The sequence below is a fragment of the Orcinus orca genome, chromosome 11 (assembly GCF_937001465.1).
Source record: "Orcinus orca chromosome 11, mOrcOrc1.1, whole genome shotgun sequence".
Classification (NCBI taxonomy): domain Eukaryota; kingdom Metazoa; phylum Chordata; class Mammalia; order Artiodactyla; family Delphinidae; genus Orcinus; species Orcinus orca.
This window is the reverse complement of record NC_064569.1, coordinates 64,813,738-64,838,715: the sequence shown is the minus strand read 5'-3', so window position 1 is coordinate 64,838,715 and position 24,978 is coordinate 64,813,738. Positions and strand designations below refer to the sequence as shown.

The 24,978-nt window shown below is 36.0% G+C and overlaps 1 protein-coding gene across 1 annotated transcript in view; it reads right to left on the bottom strand.

The window, feature by feature from the left end:
• Positions 1 to 13,544: 13,544 nt before the first annotated feature.
• OTOGL (otogelin like) overlaps positions 13,545 to 24,978 on the bottom strand; it is a 148,889-nt gene continuing 137,455 nt past the window's right edge. Inside the window, exons 54-58 of the mRNA XM_033431337.2 lie at positions 24,782 to 24,886; positions 22,126 to 22,245; positions 20,682 to 20,727; positions 15,368 to 15,447; positions 13,545 to 14,813 (exon numbers count right to left, since the gene is read on the bottom strand). Coding sequence (XP_033287228.1) covers positions 14,613 to 14,813; positions 15,368 to 15,447; positions 20,682 to 20,727; positions 22,126 to 22,245; positions 24,782 to 24,886 — 552 coding nt within the window. The 3' untranslated portion in view covers positions 13,545 to 14,612. The remainder of the gene's footprint in view (positions 14,814 to 15,367; positions 15,448 to 20,681; positions 20,728 to 22,125; positions 22,246 to 24,781; positions 24,887 to 24,978) is intronic.

The window sequence follows — 24,978 nt, the reverse complement described above, 5'->3', positions numbered from 1 at the left end:
CTATCAAGGATGTTAACTAAACTTATTGTGGTAATCACCTCACAATATATACATATATCAAATCATTTTGCTGTACACCTTAAACTTATACAGTGTTATAAAACTTGGGGGGATAGAAAAATCAGGAAACTGGTCTGAAAAATAAATAAAATTAAAATCCATCAAGTGAATTAAATAAAAAAATAAAGTGTATATATTTCAACATGGCTTTTTTGTCATACATTTGCTGTGCAAACAATTGCATTTTAAATAAGCAGCTGTCAAAAACACGATCACCTTCTGTAGTTTACATCAGTCTCTCCACTAGGTCGATAAACTTGGTAGCAAGTTAATCAAGGAGCTTTCCTAAAAAGCTCTCCTTCCTGAAGGGTTATCCCATCAAATAACAAGTATGGCCTTGTTCCTGCCTTACCCTTTTTTTTGTTTTTTTTTGCGGTACGCGGGCCTCTCACTGCTGTGGCCTCTCCCATTGCGGAGCACAGGCTCCGGACGCGCAGGCTCAGCGGCCATGGCTCACGGGCCCAGCCGCTCCGCGGCATGTGGGATCTTCCCAGACCGGGGCACGAACCCGCGTCCCCTGCATCGGCAGGCGGACTCTCAACCACTGCGCCACCAGGGAAGCCCGCCTTACCCTTTTTTTGACCTAGGAACTTAGTTATAGAGAAATGAAGTGAAAGATTCAAGAAAATCATGGAGCTTTTCTTTTGAGAAAACGGAAAGTGTAGATTTAGTACAATTTCAGGGCATTTATTCTCAAGGAAAATAATTCATTTTTCAGATGGAGAAACACAAACGAAAGTCATTTAAGCAATAATGGAGATCACTAACATCTTACAAGGTGAATTCCCTATTAGGAAATGTGTTGTTTGGGGTCTTATTTATGTATCTGTTATGAAAGGTAACCGTTGTCTTCACCAGAAGTTGGGTGGACATAGCTGCATTAACCACATCCCTGGTGGAAACACGGCAAATATACAAGTAAACACAATACCCACCCCTTCCTCACATTTAAATTCCAGTCATTTATTCAGTCAGAAATATTGAGTGCATATTATGTGCAAGCACGGTGCTAAGCACTGAGGGCTAGCAACAGGTGCAATTAGTCCTCCGCTTCATGGAGCTTCACTCTAGTGAAGGAGCTGCTGAGTGTTGCATACTCTGACTCTGTGCATAAACTTACTCCCCTTGGCTCCTGCTGTTACTATCTCAATCTGGGCCCTCTTGCCCTGTCATCTAATCTTTCGGGTTCCTGAATCTAATTCCAACATGTGAGGTGTGTGTGTGTGTTAAGGGGGGCACACCTCTGTAACACCAGGCAAAGCTTGGGACACCACCTGGGTGTCCTACAGTTCAGTTCAATCTGACACTATCTACTCAGAGATAGCATCAGATTCCACAGGTTAAGGGTTCAGTCCTACAAGACTGACCCCTGACCCCAGATGCCAGTCGCAAGCCCAGGTTGTTAACCGTGCTTCTGACCAACCAGCTACAGATTGGAGGTTGCCACAAACCCTTCCTTGGGTTCGATTTATTTGCTAGAACGACTCACAGAACTCAGGAAACCTGTTTACTAGATTACCAGTTTATTATAAGAGGATATAATTTAGGAACAGCTGGATTGAAGAGATGAATAAGGTAAGGTATGTGGGAATGGGTGTGGAGTTTCCATACACTCTTGGAGCAAGCCATTCTCCCCAAATCTCCAAGTGTTCACCAACCCAGAAGCTCTTCAAACCCTGTCCTTTTTGGGTTTTATGGAGGCTTCATTACATGGGCATGACTGATTAAATCATTGGCCACTGGTGATTGATTCAACCTCCAGCCTCCACCCCCCTCCAGAGGCTGGGGGCCAGCTTGAAAGATCAAACCATCTAATCACATGATTGGTTCTCCTGGCAACCAGTTTCCATCCTTAGGCCCCCAAAATTACCTTAACATAACAAGAGACACTTTTATGGCTCTCACCACTTAGGAAATTCCAAAGGTTTTAGGAGCTCTGTGCCAGAAATGAGGACTAAGACCAAATACATATTTCCTAATATAAATCACAATATCACATCTAGATATTTGACCTCCCTTCATCTCTTTTTATTAGATTGATCTAAAACAGGCCTCTCTAGCTCTAGTTTTTCCCCTACTTCAATCCATTTTCAACTGTCCTCAGATTAATCTTCCTAAAGTAGTCAGTTCTGATAATGTTAATTTCCTACTCACAGTGTCTTCAGTGGCTCCTCAGCCTTCCTAATTCCTTACTCTGCCCATTGAAGTCTTCCAGAAACATTTTCAGTTCACTTCATACATTTTTGGTTTTGTCCTTAAAAGTTCCCTTCTATTTTACCTTTTTCATGAAGCTTTGCCTGGGTCCTCCTCACAAGAGTCATATCCCCCTCCTCTGTGCTTCTGTGGTACTTAATGCCTCTAATGGATGCTTCACTGAATTCTATTTTTTATATAGATATCTGTGGACATCTTAGTACCTCTACCAGACTATAATCTGCCCAAAGGTAAAATTTATGTCCCATTGATCATATTACCTGTGGAGCCAATCATGATACCTTATATAGTAGGCACTCTACAAATATTTTTTGAATAAATACTTGTTGACGGAATATTATAAAACTCTCTTTTCTAGGTGGCACTTGGGACTTACACAATGTAAAGGTTAAAAATGTTTTTGGAGGGCTTCCCTGGTGGCGCAGTGGTTGAGAGTCCGCCTGCCGATGCAGGGGACACGGGTTCGTGCCCCGGTCCGGGAAGATCCCACATGCCGCGGAGCGGCTGGGCCCGTGAGCCATGGCCGCAGAGCCTGCACGTCCAGAGCCTGTGCTCTGCAATGGGAGAGGCCACAACAGTGAGAGGCCCGCATACCGCAAACAAAAAAAAAAAATGTTTTTGGAAATATTGAATAGAAATTTTAACATGAATCATGCCACTCTGGAAAAACCCATGCGTGATTTATAATATTACTGTAAACTTCTGCCTTTGCCATGAACTCTTAAGAGTCTTTTTCAGAGTCCTTTGCAATATTCATGAGAAACTTTCTTAATGTTGTTAAAAACAAGACAACAGGCCCCAAACGGAGTCACTTATGCTAAGCCTTACATCACCAAACTGAGACTTAATTACAGTTCCAGCCATCCCAGATTGACCAGAATCTTACACCAGTCAATCAGGAATCTCCTGATTAGCACTAGTTAGGTAATCTGCCTGATAGACTCCTGCCATTCCCTAAAGGAAAGTGACCTTGTCACAACCAACTGCTCTTTTTCATCTAGTATAACTTCCTTGTTCCTGATCCCTTCTGCCTGTAAAAATCTTTCATTTTATACAGCTCCTTGGAGCTCCTTTCTGTCTGCTAGATTGGACGCTGCCCCTTTCATGCATCCTTGAATAAGCCAATAAGATCTGTAAAATTTGCTCAGTTGTATTTTGTTTTTTAAACTATGTGTTAACCTTTAGAGTGGCCAAGATCTGTCACATTCCAGAGTGTAGAAAAGTGTACTGTTTTAAGATTTAAATGGAACCATACTTAAAAATTAAAGACCAACATAAAAACATTCTTCCTTAAATCTTCTGAATTGGAAAACTAGTGGCACTATTTTTTGTCTTTCCTTGTCTCATGTTTCCTGTTCTTACAGATCTTTTTAAATTTCCTCTTTCAAAGAAGATATTTTACTCAAACTTTTCTCACAAAAATAACACTTTTACAAGCTGATATGTAATCAAAGTGAGCCATATTTCTATCACTATTTAATGGGAAGCTATTGTTGCTATAGAATTCCTAAGCTTTATTTTGCTGGCGTGAGTTAAAAGAGAAAGAAAATAAAAGATGGATCAGCAGCATTTTTTCATCTGTATTTGATTTCTTAAATGTGGTGCCAAAAAGATTGGCTTTTTGGTTCTATAAGTAGGATTGGCCTTTTCTACAATGTAAAACTTCCTTAAAATGGGTGGTAGTCTCTTTCAGCATATTCATTTATACAATATGAAAAGCAGTTATTTTGATCTTTTATGAAAATATTTAATTATCCAAAATAATCCAAATTAATTTACTTTGAGTGAAAATGTTATGTTTAATCAAGTGTTATTGGCTGTGCATCAGAATCCAAGATTAGAAATTGGTTTTATCTATATCCATTGGTGTGGACTAAAATGTAAATGTCATGTTGAGAATCAGGACTATACAAAAAGGATCTTCATCTCCAGAACAGGGGTGGTTGTGAAGTAATTCAGAGGTCTGGTCCATTAAGTTTATGGCTTTCCTGCTAGATTTGTTAACAAGTATGCCAGGATGGGTGGGAATTTTTTTCTAAATGAGATTATCAACACATTTAACATGTAATGAATTCAGTTCAGTAAACTTTTACTGGGAAACTTTGATGCAGAACGTATCTTAGGTAGAGGGAAAGAAAAGGAGAGGCAGAAGTGAAATCCTGACTTACTGCAAGGGCTTTATATCCAGAGGGGAAGGTCCATTATCCTTACACCTTGAAAAATTAGAGAAAAAGATTAAAGACCAACATAAAAATCCTTCCTTAAATCTGCTAAGCTGGATAAATTAGTGGTACTGTTTTTGTCTCCCTTCATAGGAGAGTAGAGGATGACGGAGCTCTGTGAGCTCATACGGATGGCCAGTGATACTGGCTGGTCCAAGCATAATACTCTAACCCTTACTGTAGGCAGAATTCTAGGATGACACCCAATATTCTCACCCCAGGTAGTCACACCCTGTACCATCCCCCTCCTCTGAGGGTTGGTGGGACCTGTAAAAATAACAGTCACTTCCATGGCTGTGTTACATTATATAAGACCTCACTGTAGCAGAACAAAAGAGGGATTCTCCTGCTGGCCTTTAAGAAGTAAGCAGCCATGGTGTGAGAAGGCCAAGTGGTTAGGATACAAGCATAACCTCCAGTAGCTAAGGGTGTGCCCCAGCCCACAGCCAGCACGAAAACAGGCCTCAGTTTTCTGCAATCACAAGGAACTTCATTTCTGCCAACAACCTGAATGAGCCTGGAAGAAGAGGACCCAGAACCTCAGATGATGGATCACAGTCCCACCTAACAACTTAATTTCAGCCTGGTGAGATCCTGAGCGCCCAGCTAAACTCTGTCCAGACTCCTGACCCACAGAAACTGTCAGATAATAAACATTTTTCTTCAAGCCACAAAATTTGTGGTAATTTGTTTCATGGCAATAGAAAGCTAATACACACCCAACAGTCAATGTGATTGATCAGGTGATAAGCAAGCCTGACCAATCATTGCACAGGATTTCCCAACAAGAGCTCAGAGACAGATGCCCCTTCCTCTTTGTTGACAAACATAATAAAGATGATTTCACCAAAGCTGCGTGGCCGTGGCTGTATGCAAGGTTGCAGTTATCAAAGCTGCACATGCGACAACTTGGGATGCAGTGGGAAAGATGAAACTAGCAGAGTAAGGGAAGCAGAGGTTAATGCATTCAAGTCCCAGCATTTCATTCTCTCTTGCCCATCTCAAAGTCCGGTTGTCTCAAATTCTCAAATTCGTTGAAGGAATCCATCGGACTGGCACTCATGCTACAGCTCCTCTCCCAGAGTAGTAAGTAACATCACTGGGATTTGAACCCAGACACTCTAGCGCCAGAGTCTGTTCTCCTAACCATTAATTACATAAAGAGCTATAGAATCTTCTTGCTCATTGACTAAATAATTTGGTCTTATTTGATATAATTTAGAGCTCAGGCTAGATCAAGGAAATGAATATAACTTAAAAAGTACAGGTATTTAGGTACTACTTTTAGCAAAAGGTCTAATATATTTATAACCTATGTACTTTATTTCTGAAGTTAAATCATTTTCTAAATGTTGATTTTATTGCACTGTTCTCATCATTGAATAATTCTCATATATTTGATATTTATTATCCTAATATTATGGTCAGTTTATTTCCTTAAGACTTCTTTGCAAAATTTTATAGACATTTTATTTAAAGTTGATATTTGATCTCGGAGTTTGTACTATTCTAAAATAAAATCAGTGATAAGATTTGGGTGCTAAAAGTATACTATATGTATTACAAAATATATAATTCTTATCCAGGAAAGAAAAGGGCACAAAAAATAAGTGTTCCACAGATGACAAGAAAATGTAGTGCTTTATTTCAACTATGTGTGCCACATAAACACATAGTATATGCATGTTATTTTAGCCAAAATCAAGCTGCTGAAGATGGTCATTTTTTGACAATGATAGATATAAGCAGCGTTCCTTTTCAATATCTTCTAATTCTTGGTTTTTTGTTTGTTTGTTTGTTGCGGTACGCGGGCCTCTCACTGTTGTGGCCTCTCCCGTTGTGGAGCACAGTCTCCGGACGCGCAGGCTCAGCGTCCATGGCTCACGGGCCCAGCCGCGGAGCGGCATGTGGGATCTTCGCAGACTGGGGCACGAACCCGTGTCCCCTGCATCGGCAGGCGGACTCTCAACCACTGCGCCACCAGGGAAGCCCAATATCTCTAATTCTTAAGTGAAGAGAAACAATTACCACTGTAGTAAATTTTAAAAGGCTGGTGAGCCTTTCTCTTTTAATACAAACATCATTCTTAAAATATGGGCCACAAATTCCACATCAATCACAGTATAGACTCCTTTACTTAAGCTAACCAGTTTTCTATTTTTCTCTTCTATTAAGTGTTACAATGTTTGTTTGAGGTTGATACTATTCAAAATGGCTAATTCTAGAGAAAAAATGCAAAAATGAGTAGAATTGTTTATGCATTACTTAAGTAATAAAAGTTATACTTCGGGGTAATTTTGATTTTAGTCCCATCTACCACAATTGTTTCTCTAAGGACTTCACTTTCTCCTTAAAAAGAAAAAAGAAAAAAAATCTGTTTTTTCAAATCCCCAAAGAAACACTTGCTTTTTAAAGAGATGTATACATTTTGTATACATTTTTGGTACACAGGTGTATACAAAAGATGTATACATCTTTGTATACATGGAAAATGTACCATAATTTACCATAAATTTACCCATAATCCCATCAGCCCAAGATAGCAAGTGTTGAACATATTCATCTGTTTCTTCCCGATATTGTTTATGCAATGCATATATATATTTTTTGGCAAGATTGAAATTATTTACTTTTATATTTTGCTTTTTTTCACAAAACATGTTGCTTCAGTAAAGAATCTTTGAAAATATAATTTTGAATTGTGCATAATAATCCAAGTTATGAATATCATATAATTTATATAACAATAACTGAACTGTAGAACTGTAGATTATTTAAGTTGTTTCCAAATTTGGGGCACCATAAAAAAAATGTTTAAATGGATCTTCAAGTTTATAATAGTGTATCACCAGCACTTCAGTGTAACCCTGGCTAATGTATCTCTAAACAGTGAAGAAACAGAAAAATATAAAAACAAAAAAATTCATAAACTAAAATTGCTTAACAGAACAAAACTGATTTTGGAAGAAATTCTGTTATTTATAATAGATCAAAGTCTACCAGGAAAAGGGAAAGGAAATAATTTACAGCTCTCCCATTTCCAATTCCTTAACTTGGAGTTTTGAGATCTGTAAATACCAGAAACTGGTCAGAAACTGTATTATTACCAAAGTGCATCTTTCAAAAGTACCTGAAGTTTCTTTCATTCCAACTGTCTCCCTGGTCTTTCTACATCTATTCAGACATAGTAACTGCCAGGAAACAACAGGTTTTAACAGCATCCCACTATATTTTATGAGTGGCCATCACAACACAAACATTAGAGATGAAGAAAGATGGCTAACAACAAAAACAGTAGCTGTGAAAGAAGGAAATTGTAGTTTTTCATGAATTTTGACAATTTGGGTGATCAGAGGAGCATGAAAGGATGTAAGGAGGAGCAAACTATCACCTCAGATTTTTATACTCAGCTAATATATATCAAGTCCTTTTTACATGTTAAACACTATAGTAAGTGCTTTACAAGCATTAAGTCCATTAGCCTTACACTAATCCAATGAGAAATTTGAAAAATATGAAGTGCAAAATCGTTAAATTTACTTAGAGTCACACAGCAAAAGAAGGTATCAGGAGTTGAATTTGTACCTACTTGGTCTGAGAGCCTGAAATCTTAGCTGTCATGATACACTGTGATTAAAAATTTAGAAAATATACACTCCATGTACTTTTCTAGAGAAAAATTACTTGGAGATTTAAATCAAGCAACCAAGAAATAAATCAAACATAAGAAGTAAATAATGGAGCCATTGACACTGATGGTAAGGATTATAGTTTACTCACATATAGAACTATTAACTTGGGTCACAAAACTAGAAGTTATTTATATGTGTCATATATAGCTTTTAATAGAAAATATAGACATATAATTTAAGATAATTTTGACACAAAATAAATATGATTGAGAAAGCAGAAAACTTAAATTCCATACTCTTTAGTAAGTATAATTTATTTTTTTATCAATCTCAAGGTTTGCTAATCTCTGTATTTTCTGATAACAGATAATCTAATAATAGAACTTTTATGTTAGCTAGAACTTAAAGCTTTCTAGTTAGCAGTTGTTGAAGAAAAACTCTGAAAGTTAAGGGTTTTTTCCCCAGAGATGCAGTCTAGAGGCAAGATTTCAAGCACTATAGTCATTTTTAAGACTTTATTAGAAAGAAATGAAGGCTGCGAACAGACAGTTGCTGACCTTTGTGCAAATTAGGAAAAGGTGCCTACTCATGACAGGTGTATTAGGAAAAGGCACAATGTCTGATGGATGAATTAGAAAATGCCTCCCCTTTCTTACCTCAGGAGTTATTAGAAACAGGCTCCTCCCTCTGGGAAGATGCAGTCCCAAAGATGGGTGTTTGGCTTGGCAAGAGGCCAGTGCCTCTGTGCAAAGAAAAGGGAATTTCATCCTCTGGGTAGAAACAGTCTCTTGTCTCGGTTCACGACCTGGCTTGAGGAACCTGAGTCAGATTTCAGCACAGCCTCGCCCCTCAGATGAGCACTTTAATACTGGGACCAAAATGTACGATCATTCACAGCGACCCTGTCTGGGAGTATTAACACAAACATGAATCCTAATCCACTTGGGCTACATACAGGCCCTCTGATCAGAGTCATACTTATTTTGTATCTTGAAATCTTCTGAATCTATATATTGTAGGCACACATGTTCTCAATAGATTAATTTTAAGAAATTATTGAGATATCTGGATTTCAATACTGTTATTTTCTGTGTAATGTGAACATTAATCTTGAAACATTGCATGGTAATTAATTTCATATAAAAATCTCAGAAAGCTATATTTCCTGTGCTGTACAATATATCCTTGTAGCTTATTTATCTTATACAGAGTAGTTTGTACCTCTCAATCCCCTACCACTATCTTGCCCCTCCCCCTTCCCCCATTGGTAACCACTAGTTTGATCTCTATATCCATGAGTCTCTGTTTTGTTCATTTATTTTTTTAGATTCCACCTATAAGTGATAACATACAGTACTTGTCTTTCTCTGTCTGACTTATTTCAATAAGCAAAATACCCTCCAGGTCCATCTATGTTGTTGCAAATAGCAGAATTTCATTCATTTTTATGGCTGAGTTATATTCCATTGTATGTATATACCACATTTTCTTTTTTTTTTTTTTTTTTTTTTGTGGTACGCAGGCCTCTCACTGTTGTGGAGCACAGGCTCTGGATGCGCAGGCTCAGTGGCCATGGCTCACGGGCCCAGCCGCTCTCCAGCATGTGGGATCTTCCCGGACCGGGGCACAAACCCGTGTCCCCTGCATTGGCAGGCGGACTCTCAACCACTGCGCCACCTGAGAAGCCCCGCATTTTCTTTATCTATTCATCTGTTGATGGAAACTTAGGTTGTTCCTATATCTTAGCTATTGTAAATAATACTGCTGTGAACATTGGGATGCATGTATCTTTTCAAATTCATGTTTTCATTTTCTTTGGCTATATAGCCAATAGTGGAATTGCTAAGTCATATGGTAGTTCTGTTTTTAGTTTTTTGAGGAATCTCCATATTGTTTTCCATAGTGATTGCACCAATTTACATTCCCACCAACAGTGTACTAGGGTTCCTTTTCTTCACATCTTTGCCAACATTTCTCATTTATAGACTTTTCGATGATAGCCATTCTGACATGTGTGAGGTAATATCTCATTGTGGTTTTGATTTGCATTTCCCTGATGATCAGTGATGTTGAGCATTTTTTCATGTGCTTGTTAGCCATCTGTATGTCTTCTTTGGAAAAAAGTGTCTATTTGGGTCTTCTGCCCATTTTTAAATTGGGTTGTTCATTTTTTTGATATTGAATAGTATGAGCTGTCTATATATTTTGGATATCAACCCCTTATAGGTCATATCATTTGCAAATATTTTCTCCCCTTCAATAGGTTGTGTTTTTATTTGTTGATGGTTTCCTTTGCTGTGCAAAAGCTTTTAAGTTTAATTAAGTCCTGTTTGTTTATTTTTGCTTTTGTTTCCTTTGCCTTAGGAGACAGATTCAAAAATATTGCTATGATTTATGTCAAAGGGTGTTCTGCCTATGTTTTCTTCTAGGACTTTTATGGTTTCTGATCTTACATTTAGGTCTTTAATCCATTTTGTTTACTTTTGTATATGCTGTGAGAAAATGTTCTAATTTTATTCTTTTACATGTAGCTGTCCAGTTTTCCCAGTACCACTTACTGAAGAGACTGTCTTTTCTACATTGTATGTTATTGGCTCCTTTGTCATAGATTAATTGACCATAGGTGTGTGGGTTTATTTCTGGGCTCTCTATTCTGATACATTGATTTATGTGTCTGCTTTTGTGCCAATACCATGCTATTTTGATTACTGTAACTTTGTAGTAGAGTCTGAAATAAGGCAGCATGATAACTCCAGCTTTGCTCTTTTTTCTCAAGACTGCTTTCACTAAAAATTCTTAAAGAAATTAAAAATTATGTTCAATTTAATCCCAGATCAGGAGGGGCAGGGAGAAAAACAAAAATAAACAAAATGACAATAGAAATTATTTATGTGTATGTTTTGTATTATTTTTCTCCTACAAACAATACAAGAGAGTTTGTTTTTACTCTTCTTCCTTCCAAAATGACTCAATAAAGAGTGTTAGCTGTTTAAAAAATCTAAGCTAAAAATCACATCTTGTAGTTTTAATGCAACACACACCCACACTAAATTTGACAGTTGCCATTTACTGAGGTGAAGAAAACTCTTCAAGGAACTGATTTAAGGAAAGTGAGGCAGGAGAGGGACAAAAGCTAATACAAGTCAGATTGTTAGAGAGCAGGCCACTGCTTACACCAAACAGATATATCTGGAAAGGCCAAATGGAACCACTGCATCTTGGAATAGTCATTGAGGATGAGGGGTGACAGTGAGCAATTTACCTGCTGGCTCCTGGACCTGTCCATTGTTCAGAGTTTACTTCACAGGGTATTAATTCCTCCTTTTTTCCAGGCTGCATTACTCAGTTCTTCATGGTAATCAGGGGGCATGATGCTTCTTCCAGGCTCAGAAGTGGTAGGAGAAACCAGAGCCCCTAAGGCAGACATGGGGGAGGGATGCAGTCCTTCCTCCCCAGAAGACTGAGACAGTGGTCAGAGTAAGGCAAGGAGGTCAATGGCTTAGTCTGGGCCTGCTGCACATGTGCTGTGCTGTTCCTGCCTAGCTGCCTCAGGCTGCCTGGGAGGGGAAACTGTCATTAAGATGGGAGCAGGCGGCACCAGCTGCAGAAACATAAGCATGTGTTTGAATGAATCTGGGCATGAGTACATCAGAAGCAGTGCACATATTGAGTCCAATTTATCATCTACTTATCACCTTTCAACTCATTTGCAATGGGCTGAATGGCCATGTCCCCTCAAAATTCATATGTTGAAGTCCTAACCTTCCATATGATGGTATTAGGAGGTGGGCCCTTTGGGCAGTGAGTAGAACATGAGGGTAGAGCCCCCACGAATGGGATTAGTGCCCTTTTAGAAGAGACTCCAGAAAGTTCCTTTACCCATTCTGTCATGGAAAGGATACAGCAAGAAGACTGCTGTCTTTGAGACAGGAAGCAGACCCTCACCAGACACCAAATCTGCTGGCACCTTGATCTTGAACTTCCCAGTCTCTAGAACTGTAAGAAATAAATGTCTGATGTTTTTAAGTTGCTCAGTTTGTGCTGTTTTGTTATAGCAGCCCAAACTGACTAATACACCACTTCATTATGGCTTTTGTTCATAATAAGAAACACCAGTGAACTCTTATTTCTATAAATCAAATGACTTTTCATCACCATTTGACAGAATAACTCCAATTCCTGGCTTCTATGACCCCCATTAAGGCTCCAGGCTTTACTCCAAACTCTATAACTATTCTTTCTCAGCCTCCTTTCCTGACTGTTCTTTTCTAAGATCCCTTATACTTATTTTATAACTAATCTAAGTGTGAGGAATATGTGATACAAACATAATTCAGAAATCAAAAAATATATTGTTCTACATTGAGAAGTTCATATCCCAGACTCCATATACCCTGATCTAACATCTCTTTATTCAGTTTACTATCCAGTTGTCCCAACACCATTTATGGAAAGTCCATTTGTACCCCTCTGCTGATTTGATGGCCACCTTGAACTACATTCCAAAGAATTTTGGGTTTTCCTTCTGGACTTTCCCCGCAGGTGTGTTTATTTATGCAATACCTACTTTCTCACTAGACTCTAAGTTGCATGAGGGTGAGCCCTGTGTCTATTTTGTATTGCCCATGTCCTCAAGAGCTTAGAACAGTGCCTGACACATAGCAAGTGCTCAATATAGATTTATTGTATTTGAGAATGTTTATGAAGTTCTAGGAAAATGTTTCCCTTTTTCCCCACAAATAGGTTTAAAGACAATTCAATATTTTTAATATAATAAATATTTAACAGAGCATGAAAATAAAGAAATGAGTGGTAGACAATATACAATATTATGTACCTCATTTGAGGTAAATACAGTTTCTCTTAAGCAAGATGGTAGTATATTTTAACCAAATAGATTTGATTCAATCTATATGTTAACAGGAATCAAAGAATATTGAAATATTAATGTCTAGACAGAACACTTATAAGTGTTATTAAGTGCAAATAAGATAAAATCAATTTTTATATACAGTAGATACTGGGGCTTTGCAGATGCAATGTTCATTTGATTCTTTCATCCATTTCTAAGTAACCCTGGGGGGTCCCAAAATATCTGATCTGTTGTAATTTTTCTGGGTAGCATGATTTTGAAATAGAAACAAATCACCTAGCTCAGCCTAGTCATCAGGCTCCCACATCCACTTTTCAATGCAGTTTTACTCTTTTCTCATTGATGTTCAACTTCATTTGATCCTCACAACAATCATACCAAGTGGGGCATTCTCTCCTTTTTACAGATGAGGAGAATCAGATAATTATATACTATAAGTGGCAAACAATTGGGGGGTTTGCAAAGATCTTAGAATATATTCCTTGCAAATGTCAATAATCTACTGTCTTTAAAAAGTGCGGCATTCCACTGTAGAACTACTAATACATTCAAATCATTTTATTTCATCCTTCATTAGCAAAATAGCAGCATGAACAGAAAAATAGCATGCAACTTCAATAGTTAGGCAAATACATCTCAAATATCAGACGTCTATGAGACAGTAAATAGCTAACTAAATGTTAAATAATAACAACATATTTGAAAACAGTTTTAATGGTACAAAAAATAAAAGCCCGAGATCTCCCTCCTCTATTTAGCAAATGATGCTACATTTCCCCATTCCTTATTATTCAGGTAACTATTACATGTATGTATATACATATGTATGTGTGGCATTTTTTCCTTGTTTTTAAAGGAATTGAGTTTAAAATTCTTAATTCTAGGCAAAGCAAACTCCTTAAGAATAAAAGGTTCTGTGATACACACCTTACCATACTGTTCAAAAGGAAAGAACATATTGCTGGAATGTCAAAGATGTAGACTTAAATCAGCTGTTAACATGAATTCACTGTATCATTACACTGGATGAATTTGTACAAGTCACATAGCTTCTCCGGTTATCTGATAAATTTTCAAAATAAGGGAAATTTGCAATAACATTCCTAATATCCACTCAGACTTCAAATAATCTAAAATCCTATTGTTCTATGATCAGTCTCTAAGTGTACCACTCTTTATGACTATCCAGATGCCACTATTAACTGATTACATTTACCAGAATAAACAGTAGCAATGAAGAGTATCTTAATTCGAATAGCTATGGCAGACTTTTCAAATTAAAAAGAAAAAACTATTGAGTGAAACTGAAAGAATCCTACGAAACAACCTTCTAATAGATGAGAATATAATTGCATGCTGCAATTATATACATAACAGCATTTCAGCTGAACACCTTAAAATCATTTGATTCTCTAGAACAGACTAAGTCAATAAATCTAGTTTTTCCTGGAAATTTTATTTATTTTGTAGCAAGTGTTAAATTGCCATATCCCATAGTCTGAAAAATACATTATTAAACAGTATAAATCTGCCCAGTGCCTTAAAAAGAGTGATAAAAATTAACTCCATTTGACCTTATGATGTTGCATAGAGTTCTTGGAATCCAAGAATTTAATTCCACTGGCATGTGCAGTCTATAGGTTCCTGGAGAGTGTGCAGGACTTCAGTGCCATTGCCTGAGCAATACAGTGGCACAGTAAAGTTGCGCACCCCATTTTCACGACAACACTTACAGAATCTTAGATGGCTCTCAATATTGATGTTAAATATGGTAGCTGATGGACATCTTCCATCGCAAGATGCAACATTTATCTGTAAGAAGAGATGAGAAAATTGTTTAAAAAATTTTAAAACAGTGATATTGATTCCACTAAGGTAGCACATTGTTTGTCCAAGATGGCAATCTGACATAATTCAAAGTATGAAATGTGCACACATAACTAGACAGATCTATGGAATACAGTAATCACAATCTAATGATTCTATTCTAACCTGTATTGTATCACAATTAAGTAGACTATAGAATCAGACAGGTCTTATTAAAGTGGGAAAAGTTAGAACTAAGACTATTTTTGCTGATTAAAATTACACACTTAAGACAATATGTGGTTAAATATATTTAGGTTTAAACTTCCATCTCTCTGTATTGCAATTAACATTCAGAACTGTTGATTATTTATGCCAAGAATAATTCATACTTCTTCACAAACAGAATATTTTAATATTAGAATGTAGGAATAATCTCCAAAAGTTAAATATTTTAAGTGTTGGCATTTTGTTGGCTTACAAACTTACCAGTGCTGTGACACATATACTTCTGGAAAGACACATACGCTTTATGTAACAAATGATATTTTTCCACTTACAGAGGTTTGACTTATACAGTCCTGTTTCCTTATGATTGATCTAATAATCACTTTCTGGCATATTCTTTCATCTCGTTTGCCTGATAAAATACAGAATGTATTTATTCATCAAAAGTCCGTATCAAATTGTTTCTTAATTCAATTAAACATATGAATATATTTATAATTGAAAACTGATATATTTATATAAAACATATTTCTATAATAAGAGATAGTGAGAATTGTACTCTTACATAGTGTATGTTAATATTTATTTTCAACTTCTTTTCTCATATATTTTCTAGCTTTATATTTATCTCTTTATCTTATTGTCTTAGAATAATTATCATAATCATAAATCAAACATATTCCACACATGGAGTAATGCTAACATCAACCTGTGTCAGGTGTATATTTATTATATTTAATGTAATATTTATACATTATATTTTAATGTAATACATATTTACCTGTACATGTACAGGTAAATATACATGTACATAATTAAGGCATACATACATACATATATATAAATCAATTTTAAAATATAAACTGATAGATTTAAAATCACATTATCTTAATGGATATTAATGTAAAATTCAAGAATGTAACTGAATTATTATCAACCATGTTGAAATGTATGGATGACTCATACTTGATTTTATGGCTCTGAAATGATGTCACAATTTCTAATGAAAACACTTTGTATTAATTAATCTATTAATATGCTTCTGTGTGCATGATGTATTATCACTTGATAATACACCCAATAATATATAGTTAATGCTGTATGACAGAGAATGTAATCCCTGAATCAGGATACAAAACAACCAAGGTTCTCATCTCACTCTGTTACTAATTTGCTCTGTCATTTTAGGAAAGAGACTAAATCATTCTGAATTTCCTTGTTTGCAAAAGACTGGAATTAGAGCTCCAATCTTCAAATGAGTTTAGTCACAAAATCTTTATTTAAAATAAATGCTTGAGGGCTTCCCTGGTGGCGCAGTGGTTGAGAGTCTGTCTGCCGATGCAGGGGACACGGGTTCGTGCCCCAGTCCGGGAAGATCCCACATGCCACGGAGCGGCTTGGCCCGTGAGCCATGGCCGCTGAGCCTGCGCGTCCGGAGCCTGTGCTCCGCAATGGGAGAGGCCACAACAGTGAGAGGCCTGCGTACCGCAAAATAAATAAATAAAATAAAATAAAATAAATGCTTGTATGAAATCCCAACATGTGAAGTATATAAAAGTTAAGCCACTCTGGTTGAAGCAGAGATGGGTAGCAAAGACTGCCTGAAATTAAACTGTTCTCTTCAAGGTCATCCATGACTTTCAATTACTATTGTCAAAGATCACATCTCAGTTCTCATCCTACTTGACTTCTCAGCAGTGTTTGACTCAGTCCATCACTCTCTCCTCCTGGATACACTTTCTGCACTTGGCTTCCAGAGCGTACTCTTTGCTCTGCCTCCCATCTCTTTATGGCTCCTCCTCAATCTCCTATGCTTGTTCTTTCTCCTTTCCCCGACCTCCCAAATACGGTGTGGACTGAGGCTCAGTGTTGGCGGCAGAGGGCAGGCTGTTTTGTTCCTTATGATGCTTTCACCCAGTGGTTACTTCATTAGCCCTTCTAGTCTCATAAGTTTTAAAACAAAGAATAGTCAAGAAGGAAACCATCTTTGACATGACCTATAAGATCCTTATCTTCTTCTATCACTTTCATCCCTGTGCTGTGACTGTACTTTGCCATTTCCTCCACCTTGAACACTCTTCACTCTACCTGGCTGGCTCCCAAGGACATTCAGTCCCTATTCAAATGACACCTCATCACAGAGGCATTCTCTAATCACGCACTTAAATGAACAACCCAATTTCCCTCCCTCTCCATCACTTTTATTCTGCGCTATTGTTCTTTACACCATTCATCACTACCTGACATAATAGTGTATATTTACCTCTTATTGTTTCTTCCCCTTCTTGATAACATACACTATGCATGCAGATATTGTTTCATCCTCTATCATGGTCCCAGTGCCCTTTTAAAAGGGTGTCTGGTACGTGAGAGGCACTCAGTAAAAATCTGTTTGTGTTAACTCATTCAATGAATGAAACTGGGACAGCATAAATGTATTGTTAGTTGGCTGGATTTGTTCGTGCCAAGAGCCATTTCCTATTTATTCCTCAGAGACTTTATTGTAACACATTTTGTTTAGCATAGCACCTGCAACAATACGCAATATGCACAGTCTCTCTGATAAAGCCCGGTCACCCAAAAGCAAAGACTACAGACGGGGGTTCTCTAATGACAAAGCAGAAAGTACTTCACAAGGCCTTATACATCAGATGAGAGAAAATGAGGAGGCTTGTTATTATTCTGTACTTCAAAGAGCTTGGCAAAATTGAAATATCCTGAGGACAGGCACTGGAGAGGCCTAAATCTATTGAGTATTATTGATTAGTGTGATACACTTTTCTGAGCCTTCATTTCCTCACCTGTAGGGAAACCATACCTACCTCCCCACCTACCCTCCAGAACTGTGGTGAAGATTCGTTGCAGTACTGTCTGCTATGGGTTTAATAGAGTGTTGACGCGTGACGGACAATGAATAGTAGCAATACGGTCAAGTCAAACAGATCTTCCCCTGTCTGCCCTCAGATAACATAAATACACTCACTTCTCTAATAATTAAAATGGGGTTACAGAATTCAAGGTGTTTACATTGCAATGTGATTCTATTCCTATATCTCATACCTGTGGAAGAGTCTAGAATCTAAAGAAGCAGAAGGAAAAAGACATGAGAGCATAAAAATATAAACTTCCTTAGATTCTGGAGCCTAAATTTCACTCATTGAGTTCTTGATACAATGACTATTTGATACACATTAGTTTACATTTGATTCAGAGAAAACAATGAAAAACTGCTCATTTCTAATGAGCAAAAATTTTCATTAGTATGTGTCTAAGAGCCCCAGTAATTAAAAAGCATTAAGTGGTACTCTATTACCCACTAAAATCCTGGCAATATAGCTGTTATGGGTTGAATTCTGTCTTCCAAATACTCCTATGTGCCTCAGAATGTGACCTTATTTGGAGATAGGGTTTTTTTCGGAGGTAATCAAGTGAAAAAGAGGTCATTAGGGTGGGCCCTAATTCATATGACTGGTGTCCTTATGACTGGAAATTTGGAAACAGATCCACTTACAAGGAGAACACCATGTGAACATGAAGATGGCCGTCTAACAAGCCAAGAAGAGAGGCCTGGAGGAGACCCTTCCCTCACAACCCTCAGAGGGTATCAACCCTGCTGACACCTTTGTTTTAGACTTCTAACCTCCAGAACTTTGAAACAATCAATTTCTGCTAAGTCACCCAGTTTCTGGTATTTTGTTAACAGCAGCCCCAGCAAATGAATACAAGAACAAATTGGACATCCGAATGTTTGTTGTGGGTGGGTATGAATGTGTTGGATTTTACTTTTCACACCTCATGTAAATAGACTCTGTCGTTCCAGCCCTGCACTGATGAGCAGACATCATCAGTCAACCTCTGCCCTCTCCTAAAACTTATACTGATGATGTTCCAGAATATCACTAGCGGTTAAGAAGCAGGCTGTGAGATCAGGCCTGGAGGGAAATCCCACAAGAGGTATGACTTAGATGAGTTACTTAAACTCTCTAAACTGAAAATCAGGATAAATGCAGAACCCATCATCGGAATTTTGTGAGAAATAAATTGTCAGTAGAAAACAGGTGAGTTTCTGATTTATAAGCTGTTATTATGTTCCATAATATATATTTTACTTATGTTTCATCAAAATTTTAATTTATTTTTTTAAAGATAATTATTTTATTTTTAATGAATTAATTAATTTATTTTTCACTGCGTTGGGTCTTCGTTGCTGCGCGCTGGCTTTCTCTAGTTGTGGCGAGCGGGGGCTACTCTTCGTTGCAGTGCATAGGCTTCTCATTGCAGTGGCTTCTCTTGTTGTGGAGCACAGGCTCTAGGTGCGCGGGCTTCAGTAGTTGTGCCTCGCGGACTCTAGAGCGCAGGCTCTGTAGTTATGGCACACAGGCTTAGTTACTCCGCGGCATGTGGGATCTTCCCGGATGAGGGATCAAACCCATGTCCCCTGCATTGACAGGCAGATTCTTAACCACTGTGCCACCAGGTAAGTCCCTAATACATTTTAATATTGTTTTCAATATGACTAACACCTCTAAATAGACAAGACTATTCTTACATATTTATGGGATTCAGCCCTTTATGAAAGAAGTTCAGAAATCTCCCTTGAGAGGCATGATAATTTGTGTCTAAAAATCCAACCCTACACAGTGGCATTATTAACCTGAATTGTGTTGTAGACTTTTTTCCCAAAAGCTTCTCTAAACAATGTTAAAATTACTATTTATGCCAAGTTTCCTAAAACTTTTTTCTTTTTTTTGTTTTAGTATTTTCATTGGATTTTAATAACTTTATTATATGTGAGATTGAACATTTTTTCTATTATTAAAGTGAAATTTGCATTAAAATAAAACTAACCATTTTTAAATACACAATTTAGTAGCATTTAATACATGCAAAATGTTGTACATCCACTACCTTATCCAATATCAGAACATTTTCATCACCCCAGAAAGAAACCCCATACCCATGAAGCAGCATTCCTCCACTCCCCTCTAAAACGTTTTTCTTGACATAAATTCATGAACACAAAAAATAAAATCATAAACACATAAATAAAAATGGTTGCATGAATACCCCTCTATTCTATTTCAGTCCTTAAAATCATTAAAACGCACTATGAAATAAACCTTATAATTCAAATAAATATATTGCATGCACATAATTTTGTCAAAATAATTATGGGAAGTTTTATATATATGATTTAAATATAATTGACTAAATTGGTATTTCTCAAATGTATTATACAGAACCATAGATTTGTTCAAATAGGTTTGGAAAATATCACACTTTCTATATCCTTATTGACGTCTCATCATAACCTCCTTTGTGTAGTTCAGCCTGTTCAAAGCACATTTGACCATAGGGCACTTTCAAACTTAAAACCTACTGAAATCCTGTGCAATACCTTTTGAAAAATGCAACAATAAATTTCTAATATTTAAATTAAAATTCATCTCAATTAAAAACTTATGCTCCAGAAGATAAAGACTAAATTACAAAATAATCAACCGCATGACAAAAACATTTAAATAATAAACATTATAAAATTTGTTTCCCTCATTGCAACATAGGAACTGAATTTTATGTGAAAAAATAATAATCATGAGCAATTAAAACTAATCAAATTAATGTATGTAATTTGTCTTCACTTACAGATCTTGCAACAGCCTTCATTATAAAGCTTTACAATCCCTTCATTCTAGGAAGAAAAAAGGAATAATGTTAAAATTCAGTGTTTTGTCATTTCATCCTAAACTAGAAATAAAAAACCAACTTTCTCAATATTTTTACTAAACATCACAAAGACTTTATAGAAAGATGATTGAAATTTAACAATTTCTAATAAGAATTTTTGTTTGTAAAATTAGGAGCAGATATTTTGCTTAAAATTTGTTATTTCTTCATTAGTAATATGAAAAAGTGCAAAAAGATTAACTTACTTAAAAGAACCCATTTTAAATACCACAAAAGATTTTCTTACCAAATCAAAGTACTAATAGGGACTCTAAATAGAGGCTATTATATCTTTTAAACTCCTCGAAACAATCTGAACTACTTTTTGAGACTAGACTGAGTTCCTGAATATAACTGAATGTTAAAATGATGTCTCTTTTTCTTTAATATTTTATTATTCAAAAAAAATTCCCCACTTCAGGATGTCTCTTGACAAAGGCTAAATAAAGAAAATTTCATCTATTTTGGAATTCTTACAGTAAGTTGCTAATTGCTTTTAGTAACTTGCTAATTGTAATTCAAATAAAAGAATTTATTCTATAAAAATGAATCTGTGAAATAAGATGATGCCTAAGATTCCTTCAAGAGCTGAAATTCTATTACTTTAGTACATATTGTATCTCACTAGCCAGCCAACTAGCTAACCATCATCACTAAAATGGCACATCATGAAAAAAAAGTGAAACTGTGCTATTTCTCCACACTTAAAGAAAAATATTGCCTCGCACAACAGAATAAAGCTTACTTTTCATTAGGGATTATTATCTCCTAAATAATTAAGGCTACAAAGAATCTTTTTTTAAAAATTGTGTGGCTTTTGAAAATCTACTCTCCCAATAGGCTCTTCTACGAGAGAAAAGGGAATTGGAAGAGCAAAACTAAAGAATCAGCAATGCTCTGGCATGTGCTGAGTTTCACAGTGGCCCATGCTCAGAGAAACTACGGCAAATTTCACTTAGGCTAGTATGCTTTAAACAGCGAATGACAGCATAAATCTGCTGTGTGTTTAAGAAAGAGAAATTTGACCAAGTTCTGATTGATTAGTTTATTAATCCATATGGAAAGAAGAGGCTAAGTTGGCTGATCAAAGGATTTTTCAATAATCCTTTGGTCTACATATTAAAAACCCAGACATAGCATCATGTCCATTCAGGGAGACTCAAAATTATTTGGAATGCCATATATAACTCAAAGTGTCAAACTGAGAAAATATAACAGAGCTTTTATGTATACATGAAAATAAAACATTTAGCAAAATAAATAAGCCATAATGTATGTATGTATGACCTTGGAAAACATATTAATGTGTATTTTCTAAATTATATTTAATGCCAAATTTTCTTAGCTATAACAAGGTACAAACCATTTTGCATTCAGTCTCATTAAAAGGGGGACAGACCATACTGTACTTCAGAATCATCGTCCCTTCGTCAGTCTTAACACATTCAAATGTGGTACAATTATAGTTCCAGGTACTCCCCTCCTAAAAATAAAAGAGAAAGTTACTGTTTGCTTATTAAAATCTGCTATATTTCTTAAGTAGAATGTTTCCTATCCTGCTGAATCAAAAGTCAAGATTCAGAGAGCTTCTTGTAACATAAAATGTCCATCTGGCAATGTCCCCAAACTTATCTAAAATAATTAAAAATACATATATGTGGTATGTGTGTGTGTGGGTGTTTTGGTTTCATACTAGAACCAAGATGTAAATGTGAAACAAAGCAACAGAGAGGAAAGAAGCAAATAGGTATCTTTTTCTACTACAAAATTAATTATCTAACGTGGCCAAGTGTCAAAGGTCTTGCTCTAATATTCCCTTACTAATTATAAAACAACAAGTCATAATACTTAGTACACCTCCTCTCTCGAGGTTTGTTTATTTTTCCTTCTACTCCCTTATCACCAAAAAATTTAAAAATCTTTGGATGATAGTGATTATTCACTGTGGTTCTAGTTTTCTATACCTTCTGGTTATTTTTAAACATATCCCTATTCTTTTAACAACTTTTTCAACATACTAAGTGTTTACTTCATTCTTTTTTAAAAAATTTATTTATTTTATTTATTTATTTTTGGCTGCATTGGGTCTTTTTTGCTGTGCATGGGCTTTCTCTAGTTGTGGCGAGCAGGGCTACTCTTTGTTGTGGTGCGCGGGCTTCTCATTGTGGTGGCTTGTCTTGTTGCGGAGCACAGGCTCTAGGTGCATGGGCTTCAGTAGTTGTGCCACTCAGGCTCAGTAGTTGTGGCACAAGGGCTTAGTTGCTCCGTGGTATGTGGGGTCTTCCTGGACCAGGGCTCGAACCCAAGTCCCCTGCATTGGCAGGCAGATTCCTAACCACTGTGCCACCAGGGGAGTCCCTAAGTGTTTATTTCATTCTTGATTTCAGAATTCCTATTTAGAAATAAAATCAGCTGAAAATAACTATTATATAATTATTAGGCTGTAATTGTTGATATATTTTTTTATTTTATAACCTGCATTTTAAAATGCTAGTCAGACTCTGACTTGAAGATTCCTTGTGAACCAGCAAAGAATTCTGACAAACTTTATTTTCTGTAGATTCTATTTTAATGTATAAATATCATCAGGTCTTCCATGAATCTCAACTGGAAAAGATCTACAAGTCCAGGTATAAAAGAAGATAAAACATTCAAATTTGAATATTAATTCTAATATTCAATTCAAATAGTACTATCTAATTTATCTGAAATCAAAAATTACTTGTTCCATAAGAATTAGATTTCTAGATAACTAAAGCTTATCTTTGAAAGAGCCAAGAGTTAACAATCTTCATATATGTTTACCTATATTACATTACTTGTTGTGTTCTCAAAAAATATTCTAAACATAATTTAATCTTTCATTTAAATTTCAGGGCTATCACAGGATTACTAACATCTATAGAGTTTATGTTGCTTTTACTAAATCCCCACATGACAGTATATTTTCAAGTAGTCTCTGATTCCTTTTCTCTCACACCTATGTCTCCTCATTTTATAAGCTTCCTTTTTCAAGTCTCCCTCTTTAAAATGATATAATATGAAACAAATATTGCTATGATTAAACAAATAAACAATATCAACAACATTATTTAAATCAATAACACTATTTTTCACATAATTATAAAACAATAGACTATGAAACAATAAGATAATTGTTCACTTTTCTTATTTAATAAAATGCACAGGATTGGAGAAATCTCTTTTTCTTTTGGGTCTATGAGTAATCCCTTGTACTTAAGAACAAATAAATAAGACCTCCATATAATTAAACTATTAATGGAAAAAATTTAAGGATAGCAATAATAAATTGGAACTACCTTCAGGTAATGTAAATTATAAACAGAATTTGTGAGCCTCCTAAATCTGATGACATCACTAACAACTGTACTAATCATGGTTCCATTCTTCTATTCTAAAAAAGGAAAGGAGTAGATCAGTCTTCAAACCTCCATAGAGTTATTAAGAGATAACAGAAGAATTCTGAATAATAATTTTATTGTTTTGGGCAGAAAGATGTGGTATAGCATTCATTACTCTTGGGATCTTCTTTTAAAAAATTTTTTCAAATATTCTTAATCTTTTGTCGTATTTACCCACTGAAATCTTTGATACCTGAAATAATAAAGTGCTAACAACTTGAGTTTCAGATTTCTATCAAAATGTTTCATTTCAAACGAGTGAATAAAATAACATTGTTCTTTTCCTTTGTTCTAATTATTAGAAATCAACATTTCTCAAAGTCCATTCCTAACATCTGGGGAAAAAAGTAAGGATCTATGATAAAATAAGTTTGAGAAACCATTTTAACATGCTCCTTTACAACAGAAATCAGATACTTTAAAATGTAACTATGTCTTGTGTGTTGTAAGCATGCTGTATATGGGTGTGCTTGTTGTATGTGGAACACTATGTGTGTGTGTGTGAGTGATATTTTTCAAATTTATGAAACAGCTTCTTTAGAAAATAGCACAGCCAGCTACCCATGGAGCACATTTTAGGAACGAAGAAATTCATACCTCATATATAACTGATGTTCCATTTTCCATTTGAAATTTGCAGGATACATTTTTGCAGGTACCACAACAATCATAATCACTTGGTGATGAAGTGTATACCTGGTGCTGTGCATAATAATAATAATTTGAATTAGCCAGTAACAATACTGATATTTTTAATGAATTCATTCTGAAAGTGCTTCCCAATACAACCTATG